General features: G+C 41.2%; 1 protein-coding gene across 1 annotated transcript in view; it reads left to right on the forward strand.

Annotated features, from left to right (window-relative positions):
- PRKDC (protein kinase, DNA-activated, catalytic subunit) overlaps nucleotides 1-10,934 on the forward strand; it is an 85,746-nt gene that overhangs the window by 59,558 nt on the left and 15,254 nt on the right. Inside the window, exons 64-76 of the mRNA XM_083518264.1 lie at nucleotides 454-592; nucleotides 2,010-2,198; nucleotides 2,785-3,009; nucleotides 3,265-3,373; nucleotides 3,849-3,960; nucleotides 4,280-4,469; nucleotides 4,659-4,833; nucleotides 4,962-5,152; nucleotides 6,459-6,639; nucleotides 7,940-8,100; nucleotides 8,559-8,770; nucleotides 10,127-10,214; nucleotides 10,409-10,552. Of these exons, the coding sequence (XP_083374390.1) occupies nucleotides 454-592; nucleotides 2,010-2,198; nucleotides 2,785-3,009; nucleotides 3,265-3,373; nucleotides 3,849-3,960; nucleotides 4,280-4,469; nucleotides 4,659-4,833; nucleotides 4,962-5,152; nucleotides 6,459-6,639; nucleotides 7,940-8,100; nucleotides 8,559-8,770; nucleotides 10,127-10,214; nucleotides 10,409-10,552 (2,116 nt within the window). The remainder of the gene's footprint in view (nucleotides 1-453; nucleotides 593-2,009; nucleotides 2,199-2,784; nucleotides 3,010-3,264; nucleotides 3,374-3,848; nucleotides 3,961-4,279; nucleotides 4,470-4,658; nucleotides 4,834-4,961; nucleotides 5,153-6,458; nucleotides 6,640-7,939; nucleotides 8,101-8,558; nucleotides 8,771-10,126; nucleotides 10,215-10,408; nucleotides 10,553-10,934) is intronic.

Below are 10,934 nucleotides of genomic sequence, written 5' to 3' on the forward strand. Positions count from 1 at the left end.
AATCAATTCCCAAAAGCCTTTCACCTTACTGCATGTCCACCACATATGGTAGAAGTCACCTTCTACCTCTCCGCATTTCCAGCATTTCTTATTCTTCAATCTATAAATCTTAGCTAACTTCACTGGCGTGAGATACCACCTATAAATCATTTTCCAAAGGTTCTCCCTCAGTGCCGTACACGCCGTGAACTTCATATTAACATTCCACAATTCATGCCACATTACAAAATCAATATTGTGACCAATATCCATGGCCCATTTGGTCATAGCCTCCTTCACCTCTTCGTCTTTTGTGTACCAATCCAATAAGAGATCATACATCCTAGACAAAGTTTTATTTTTACCTTCTATAACTGTTATAAATAGCAGGGGAGACAGAAGACATCCCTGCCTCGTCCCTTTAGCAATATCAAGCATTCAGCTGTATCCTGGATTTTTTTTTTCACTTTCTAGGCTTTATCGATCAGTTGGAGATTATGATGTTCTGCGGGCTATTTTTAGTGGAAAGATTGACACTAAGGAAATTACTCATAAAGCTCTATTAGCAGAAGCAAAAAACGATTATGCTGAAGCAGCAAAGCAATATGATAAGGTATGCTTTTCATATGAAGTCTTGCTTTCAAGTATCTGAAGAAAAAATAAGTAATTGTTCAGGCTGAATATTGATTTTTTAAAGGTTCTTCAAATCATCATTTCTCTGCTTTAGCCAGGACAATTTTCTTCATGACTGAGGAAAAGGAGAGGCATGAATTGCACATAAATGTGTTAAGACTTTGAAAGCTTTTCAATGCAGCTTTATAGTCATTAGTAGGGGTAGAAGAGAGTTTGATTTACTGACCTCTAAGTTAGCCCCTAAGGTGTAGTCAGAGTATTGATTAATGGACGGTCCGAGTAATTGGTGCAACACCAACATAGGTTGGAAGGCTGGGCAGGGTGTGCTGGGTGTGTGTGTGGGGGGGGGGGAATCCCATTGATAGGAATTCTACCAGCCCTCCCATGAAGCCATTCTGAGAACTCAATTTCAGGGATTGTTCCTGGTGTTGGGCCAGAGAAACAAAGCGGGGGATGCATTTTGCGTACCACCCTCCCTGTTGCCCGACACCCTCCCTGCTTAAACTGGTTGAGGTGGTTTCCTGAGTTCTCTTCTTCTTATTCCTTTCTTTCATTAGTTAACAGTTTGCTTTCAGTGTTTCGTCTGTTAACTTGTGAGTCTATATATTGTTGGATATGCTTAAATACAAAGGAGTGTTGCTGTATTAAAAAAAATAGTTTTGTTAAAGGAGCATCTCTATTTTGGCAGTTATCCAGAAATATTATATGACTGGTAGTTCTGCTTTTATGGGAGGGGCTGTCTTTCATGCATGCAGCACAAGCTTTGCATGCCAAAAGGTCCTTGGCATCTCTAGGTGCAGCTGGAAAAGACGCCTGTCTAAAATCAGTGTTGGCGGTTGTAATCTAGGTGGGCCAATGGCTGGGCTTGGTATTCGGCAGCTTTCTTTGCTCCTAGGTCACGCGGTGTTGTTTTTGCACAGGTATCAAAACTGTTATGGAAGAGCAAATTGGCTATGAATTCATAATTGCGTACAGATAAATTATTAGTTTATAAATTCCTTGTTAACCCACGCAGGTGGCACTGTGGGTTAAACCACAGAGCCTAGGACTTGCCGATCAGAAGGTTGGCGGTTCAAATCCCCGCGACGGGGTGAGCTCCCATTGCTCGGTCCCTGCTCCTGCCAACCTAGCAGTTCGAAAGCACGTCAAAGTGCAAGTAGATAAATAGGCACCGCTCCAGCGGGAAGGTAAACGGCGTTTCAGTGTGCTGCTCTGGTTCGCCAGAAGCGGCTTTGTCATGCTGGCCACATGACCTGGAAGCTGTACGCCGGCTCCATCAATAAAGCAAGATGAGCGCCGCAACCCCATAGTCGGTCACAACTGGACCTAATGGTCAGGGGTCCCTTTACCTAAATTACTAGCTAATCACTGAGATACACATGCATTTGTTTCTACAGGCACTCTCTATGCAAGACTGGCCTGATGAAGAACCAACAGAAGCAGAAAAAGATTTTTGGGAGCTTGCATCTCTTGAATGTTACAACCGCTTGACAGAATGGAAGTCTCTGGAATACTGTTCGACTGTAAACATTGATAATGGACAGCCCTCAGACCTAAATAAAACATGGAGTGATCCATTTTATCAGGTTTTCAAACATACGTATATATTTTCCATTCTGGCTACGTTGCACTTGTTCATTGCATCAGTCTGCTTATACTGTATGTCAGGGCCAAACTGCATGCGATAATGGAGATTTGTGATTCATCTCTGTGTTTTCCTACTACAGGTCTAACAGCAGCTTCTGGGGTGTGTGGGTTTTGAGTATGCAAAGTGTGTGTGTGTGCATGTGCGCTGCAGGGGGCGGGGAGTTAAGTATTTTCCTTCCCCTGCTGCTGCTCCAGAAAAACTGGCTACCCTAGTAGCAGCTGTGTTTCAATTTATTTTCGTTCTTTTCTTTAAAAAAGGGTTTTGAGATCAGTCATGAATCTGCTGTGTAATGTGTCATTTGGTCCTTCCCTGTGGGAAGAGCTCTCAACCTAATATTAGTCTTGTGTGGAAGAATCTCACTGTTAGTATGTATTAAAATATTAAACGAAAGCGCCAAATGCAGCAGAGGACATTAAAGTTTTAATATAAATATAATTAAGTGAAATATAATCCAGGATAATGCAATCAGGTCATGAATGCTATTTCAATGTAATAAAACTAATTTCAATTTCCCACCACTTTAGGAAACCTATCTGCCATACATAATTCGCAGCAAACTGAAGCTTCTCCTTCATGGTGCTAATGACCAGTCTTTACTGACATTCATTGATGAAGCTATGAAGACTGAACAGAAGAAAGCTCTAATAGAAATGTATTACAGCCAAGAGTTGAGTCTTCTCTACATTCTACAGGATGATTTTGACAGAGCCAAATATTATGTCAATAACGCTATGCAGGTGTTCATGCAGGTAAGGATCACATACATCTGGTGTGAAAAGTCAGTAGATAACTGATAAAAGTTCATTGCTACTGCAGGATTATGTCACTCTCCACTGCCTCCTTGGGAGTTAAAAGGGGATAAAATGGGTTCAGGTTTAAAGTCTTGATTCCTTGAGATGATCAGGGCTTGCTAACTGCAGAATGTGTAAGGAAAAGCATAGCATAAAGGAAAATCCACTAATTGTTGTACAGGAATTCAAATGGAAATGTTGTCTACTCCACAGAACTATTCCAATATCGATTCACTGTTGCACCAGAGTCGACTTACCAAGCTGCAGTCCGTTCAGGCTTTAACAGAAATACAGGACTTTGTCAACTTTATAAGCAAGCCAGGTAAGTTTTTTCAACTTCATGCAGTGCTTTCACATTGTTGTAGTAGACTTGTAAATCTGAGGGGAAATTAATCCCAACTCGGAGGTATGTATCTTTCATTTTGCACCTACAAAAATGTACAGAATAGCTATAATGATATTGGATGTCACCTTTTCTTGATAGTGGCTACTACTACAGGGTTTTTTTTATCACTTTGTTCTGATGCAAGTGTATTTCTGTATTTAAGCTACTCTTCTGTTTTAAACTACTGTTCTTCTATGCCACATCATGACCTGTTTTGACATTCCGGAAGCTGACAGAACCAGCTTCCACTGAACTGCTGTTTATAAAACAAATATGCATACAAACAATTCAACATCAGTAACTGGCCATGCTAGTTATTTAGGATTTTGACATGTGTTTCTTATGCTGCATTATCAGGTTGAAGGTGTAATTTTTAAACTTTGTATTCTTTCCTCCAACAAATGGTTCTTAGGTAATATAGGTTCTCAGGCATCACTTAAGAGACTTCTTAGTATTTGGACAAACAGATATCCCGATACCAAAATGGATCCTATGAACATTTGGGATGATATCATTACAAATCGGTAAATAAAGGCTGATCTTGATTATTTGTAATTGCATATATCTATTAAACATTCAGTCATTTAACATGTTCCCAGTGAAATTGTTCTTGCACTGTCTACAACTGTTTCTGTAATTAATCATTTCTGTTGATAGACGGTCATGACAGTTCAAGGATTGGTTTTGCATGTTACATACCCACAACATTCAGATGTTTATTTAATGCATTTTCCTTCCCTTCCAACTTTTCATATAGAAAAATAAGAGTAAGGACTGAAATGTCTTCTGTGGTTCCAGTTCTGTTTCTGTCAACGTTATGTTATTTTCCTTATGTTTCTGCAGATGTTTCTTTCTTGACAAAATTGAGGAGAGACTTCCTAAAACGAGTCTGGAAGACAGTATAGAAGTGGATGGAGGGGGAGATGCTAGTTTCAAAATGGAAGTGGACCATGAAGATGAAGATATACACTCACTGATTAGAAACTGCAAATTTACCATGAAAATGAAAATGATAGAGAGTGCCAGGAAACAGGTGCCTATGTCCTGTTTAGCAGCCCTTAATCCATTATAAAAACATAAGAAGTAGATCTGGATAACACATGCTTCTGTTACCCTTTTCTTACCTTCATATTTAATAGATTTGCCTTTCTTCCATATCCTTTGCTGTTTTTTACTGATGTTTCTCTCCACACGCCCCCGCCCCCCTGAAATGTTAATGCAGAACAGCTTCTCAGTAGCCATGAAACTTCTGAAGGACCTGCATGCAGATTCTAAGACAAGAGAAGACTGGCTTGTGAGATGGAACCACAGCTATTGCCGCTTCAGCCACAGTCGCAGCCGAAGCCAGAGTAGTCCTGAACAAATACTTACAGTACTCAAAACCACCTCCCTTCTAGGTATGTGTTTCATGAAGCGGTCTACTATGCATAATGCAATCGTGCTTGGTTAAGAGAGGATCTTAACTGCGCTTTCTGCATATATCATATTTGTAACAGTGTCAATTTTACAATGTTTGGTCCAACAGATGAGGATAAATTGGGCAGCTTGAGCAGCAGTGCCTTAACCTTCCGCAACCAAAACCACCTCCTGGGTACCACTTTCCACATCATGGCCAGTGCCCTTTGCAAGGATCCAGGGTGTCTTGACCAAATTGAGGAAGAGAAAGCTAAAAAGGTCTTAGTGCTTTCAGGAGAAAAGCCTGATAATATTGAAAAGGTAAGTTCTTTTTCTCTCAGAATTGCTAAACAAGTGACTGAGGGTACAACTTGATTTTCTTCTTTCTTGCCCTAATCAATTATATCAGAGGTTTTCAACCTTTTTGGGTCCACGGCTCCCTTGACCAAGTACATTCTTTCTGCAGCTCCCCTGTGGGGCGCAGGAGCCCAGTTATGTCACCCCTTGCCTGCAGAGCCGGCAGCCTCCCACCCTTTTTCAAACACCCTCCCTTGTGGAATCTTTCCTCAGCCTCCTCTCCCCTCTCCTTCGGAGTCCTCTGGGCAGCAGCAGCTGCTGCCTCTGGTCTCTGAGCTGCCCCCCTACCCCAGGAGCATGGGAAGCACCCCCTGGCCAGAGGCACCATTCAGCTGGGGAGCTTGTCGCCAGAGCTGTTGCAACAAACAGCTGTGCAAGCCTTTAACAGGCAGAGACGCAAGACGGCATCAGAGGAATGGAGGGAATGAAAGAGGAACAGAGGCCAGTCTTGCCCGCAGCACCCCTGACCATCATTCAAGGCACCCCAGGGTGCCACAGCACACTGGTTGAAAACCACTGGATTATATCATATCTATTATATAATAATAAAACGTTATAGTGATTTCAGTGGAACTTACTAATTCCATGCTATGAAATCCTCTTACTGGTTTCTGGATGGCACTCTTTGCACCAGTGAATTTTATGTTGCACTGGTTCATCTTAAGTCTTCTACCTCACCATACCTGTAGCGGGAATAGGCAGGGACTTGCAGGGATGACCTTTCTCCTGTGCTCTCCATCTTCCTCCTCCTTGCTGTTCCTAGCAGTAGCCAGATGCCATTAAGAATCTCACAAATGCATCACAGTGGTTGCCATCATATCTTGTAGCAATGAATCTCCGTAAGTTAATTTTTGCATTGCATGAAACGGTATTTTCTAGTTGTACATACTTTAATTTCTATCAACTGATTTTCTTCACTGGCCCAAATTCTAGGTGCTGGCAGCAGGAGGGCACACTTCCACAGCCCAAGGGTGTTTTTTTTTGGGGGGGGGGGAGGTTGAGGAATGTGCTCTGTCCATGAACAGTTCTAGATCTCACTTTTTAAGCTGTTCCTGCTTTCCTTCTTTGAACCTTTTCTTTCCTCCTGCCTCCTATTTCTGTGCCTGTGCCTTAGTATCTGTCTGCCTTAAAAGCACTTTGTAGTCTTGTTTTAAGAAATCATTTATAATCTTGTTGCCTTAACATGCTTTTATTTAGATTCTAAATTTAAGTGCCCACTTCTGTGACTCTTGAACTTGCTTCTGGGATTTCTGATTTGTTGTAATTTCAGGTTATAGCAGGTTTGAACAAGAGGGCGTTCCAATGCTTCAGCAAGGCTGCAAGGAAAGCTGAAGAAGAGGTACAGTCCATCTCATCTGAACACATGGATACAAAGGGTGTCATAGATGCTTATATGACGTTGGCTAATTTCTGTGACAGTCACCTCCGGAAGGAAGAAGAAAGCTCAGCAGGTGAGATAAAAGAGGGGTTGTTCATGCCAGTTATGCAGCTATGACAAAGCTAGATTGGTGGGTGGGTGGGTGTATATTTAAGGCCACAGTGATGTATTCTTCTTGGACAGTTAAATCTACCCCAGTTGAACATTTTGATAGCTGATAAGAGCTAGTATATCTAACATCAGGTTGGATTTTAGTTTTCGTGTTTGTTCTGGTAAGGTACATATCATCACTTACCATAATGATCTGTTCCTACAAATGTTTTTCCTAACCAAAACTGAAGAAGTAAAATCAACTCATGGTGGTTTTACATCATCAGAAAATAACATTATTCACCTAGCAGTTCTAAAATATAGACACTTTTACTCTTGCAAGATTGAATGTATTGCCCTCGGCTGTACTTGAGGAACAATTCCAAACGAAAAATGCTTATGTCCCTGTGGAGATGGCAGTACCGAATCGGTGGCGCATGCCCATCTGGCTTGCACTCTTTATAAAGACTTGAGGAATGAGGTTATCACCCCTCTTTTATTGTCCATTCTGGGTTGCCCAGCCACTGCCACGGCGTCCTTTCTCTTGGCAGATCAAGATGAGCAGGTGACAGCAAAGGTTGCAAGGTATTTAGCAGGGGCACTTCAAATAAGATCTACTATTTGACTACTGATTCAAAACCCTAAAATGTATTTTATATAATTGACTTTTTATTTCTATTCTTTGTGTATCCTATTGTTGTTTTAATGCTTTGGCCGATGGCTGATGCAAATAAAGATTCATTCATTCATTCACATGTTATTCTATCTTATATAAAAAAAAATATTTGGAATATTTATAAACCACTAAACATTATAAAAACCATAGTGGTATACAACAATAAAACAATACAAGTAAAACAAGTAAAAACTGATAAAATAGTTATTAAAATAAACGACAATGAGATACTGCCAATTGAGTCCTGAGATGGTTACAAAAACAACAGGTTACAATTAAATAAATGGATTTAGCATATACTGTGCTCCAAAGTGCTAGGTGCCCCCAAACCATCAGTAATATGTTTTGTAAACTTCATTCTGGCCAACCATCAATACTGATGAGTCCCAAGGTTATTGTCTCATGGAGAGAATGTTATAATACCCACATATGCAAAATGCTTAGAGCAGTGAGCTGCATTATCACAGACTAAATGTCTGACAGAGGCCAAACAGAGTTAGCTGTTGTTTTTAAATATTAGATTTTGACAAGGTACTTTATTGAAATAGAGTTTTTAATAGAACATTGCAAGCTATGGCTTTCTGTTTGTCGTCTTGTGTCTTGTCAGATATAAATGCTGTGGATTTGCAGGCATTTCCAGCCATTGTGGTGGAGAAAGTCATAAAAGCTCTAAAACTGAATTCTGAAGAAGCCAGGTTGAAATTTCCCAGGCTGTTGCAAATTGTAGAAAAGTACCCAACAGAGACTTTGGGCCTCATGGCACAAGAGGTGAGCCTTCCCTTCCCTGTGGGCAAACAAAAATATAAGGTTGGTTTTGATATGACATAAAATTATTCAGGGTAGTAAAAATAAGAAGGGATTGCAAAGAGCTTTGAAAGGATCTCTCCAAACTGGGTGAGTGGGCAATAAAATGGCGCAAATGCATTTCAGCGTAAGGAAGTGTAAAACTGCTTTAGCAGCTGAACACAAGATTCCCCTTTTTAATTCCCAGTTTAGTTAAGAATTCTTGTTTATTTCTGTGTTAACATTCTTAGAAACGTGCTGTAATGTGCTTTGCAAAGTCAACACTTGATGCAAATTTGATATCATCCATGCACATTACCAGACGAAAGTTACAATAGGGTAAATGCTGCATTTTATTCTGTTGGCTCAGCTGAGATGGGTAGAAGAAATGGGTATTGTTTGCTTTTCGCCACCTTCACATACATTACATGTTTTTTAAATAGATTTCCTCAGTACCCTGTTGGCAGTTCATTGGCTGGATCAGCCAGTTGATGGCGATGCTTGACAAGGAGGAAGCAATTGCCGTACAACATGCAGTGGAAGAAATTGCCAACAGCTACCCGCAGGCCTTAGTGTATCCTTTCATGATCAGCAGTGAGAGCTTTTCTTTCCAGGAAACTGTCGTGGGCCATAGGAATAAGGAGTTTGTAGCAAGGTGAGGATGTTGAGCGATACATTTTTGGAAGCAAATAATCTTTATTGCTGGCAACAAGAAATTATACATTCCAAAAAGCACATACACCAGTCTCAAGTTTACAGTATAGTACATTTTAAATTGAAGCGTTAGAGGTAGGCATTGTATCTTAAGAAATATAGGCGTTTCCCTTTTCTGCACTTCCTTAGCTGTTAAAGAGTCCCAATTTTGTAACATACTTCTCAGCAAAATTAAAAGTAACAACTGTTTTTATTTTCCTCCTCTTCTGTTGGGTGGTGTCTAATGCTTGCCTTCTACTGAGAGAAAGCCTCTGTCTGTGGAATGGTAGAGGGAGGCAATTTTCAGCAATGCTTCTTTTCCCCTGCAGCCCCACACTCCCTCCAATATGTTCTGGAGAATCCCTCCACCCTCTGGAGCAAATTTTGAGAGGGGTAGGCTGCAAGGCAGAGCAGGAATTGCTATAAATTGCTTCCTGCTCCTATTCCACCAGTTGGTGTGTTTTCTGTCAGTAGAAGGAAAGCCTTGGATACCACTTGGTCACTTATTGTGAAGCTTACTTCTGGTGCTTGTGCAGGAGGCACCCAGCCCCACCTAATTTGCCGAAGGAGCTGTTCTAAGTTATTGCAGGAATCTATAAATTAGATTCACATGTTTTGTTTCATGCTTGCTCAGAGGAGCATGCTTGCTTTTGCTTCTCTTCTGCTTAGCAGCACGATGGAAATGGGGAGGAACCTTGCCTAGCCAGTACAAGTCTGGATCACATATCTTCACTGCCTAGGCTGGGGGGTGGGGGACATTTAACCCATTTTTACCAAAATTACCAGGAGGAACACGGGGGGCGCTGTGGTCTAAACCACTGAGCCTAGAGCTTGCCGATCGGAAGGTCGGCGGTTCGAATCCCTGTGACGGGGTGAGCTCTTGTTGTTCAGTCTCAGTTCGTTCCAACCTAGCAGTTTGAAAGCACGTCAAAGTGCAAGTAGATAAATAGGTACTGCTCTGGCGGGAAGGTAAACGGCGTTTCCGTGCGCTGCTCTGGTTTCTCCAGAAGCAGCTTAGTCATGCTGGCCACATGACCCAGAAAAACTGCCTGCAGACAAACATCAGCTCCCTCAGCCAGTAAAGCGAGATGAGCACCGCAACCCCAGAGTCGTTCGCAACTGGAGGGGTCCTTTTTACCTAAATACCTCATGCACACTTACCAGTAAGTGATAAATATTCTGTTTTAGTATTGCAGTTTAAGAAAGCTTCTTTGGTGTTTTATGGAGGAATTGAGCTATATTATCTATTCACAAAGCAGAAGAGAATGCTACTGCGATTATATTTCCTCTTCCCTTTGTGATGATTTATTCTTTATAGGTTGAAGAACAAATTGGACAGAGGAGGAGTGGTGCAAGGTTTTGTCCATGCCCTCGAGCAGCTGTCCAACCCCGCAATGCTCTTCAAGGTACAATAACTGAATTCTTCATCCTGTGAGGGGATGTGTGATGTTTAAATGCATGCATGTGCTTTTTGAGTGTTGAGGGCACATCTGAATAATTATTGAAGCAGCCCAGCTTCCATTAGTAGCTGCTATGTTTTAACTTTTGTTTTTTGGTTGGGTGCGAGAAGTGGTAAAGTGGTGTTATTCTGGATTCACAGGATTGGACTGAAGATGTTAGAAATGAGCTGGGGAAAACTAAGAGGAGTAAAAATAACATCCAGGAGTTGTATGATGGAATGTTCCAGAATCTGGGAAATTTACAGGCTCCAGGTCTTGGGTTGTACAGAAAGAAGTTCATCCAGGCATGTATTAATTATAACACCTTTGGTTGAATGTTTTACATGTATAGCAGGAAAGTTAAAATATAATATGGAAAACCTGAATTAAACAATTGCATTTTATTATGGCCCTAAACATGCCTTGCACATCTGTATAGGCTTCAGAAATGGATGTTGTAGTTAAGTGTATTATTTACCACCACAGTCCTTGACCCTGTGTGTCATGGAACATTAGCAAGAATTAAAACCGTTCTAAAGGAGTGCAATCTGTGGTCCATAAGATCAGGAATATGATTTCCAGTTCTAGCCCAAGTATGGCCACTGGTACTTTTATTCTACTACAGAGATGTAACTGGTACTACTGAGTGGAGAGTTGTCCTTCATCTGCATTCACAACTTCTGTAGG

Source organism: Podarcis liolepis (assembly GCF_965112155.1).
Source record: "Podarcis liolepis genome assembly, chromosome: 8".
In the NCBI taxonomy this organism is placed as follows: Eukaryota; Metazoa; Chordata; class Lepidosauria; order Squamata; family Lacertidae; genus Podarcis; species Podarcis liolepis.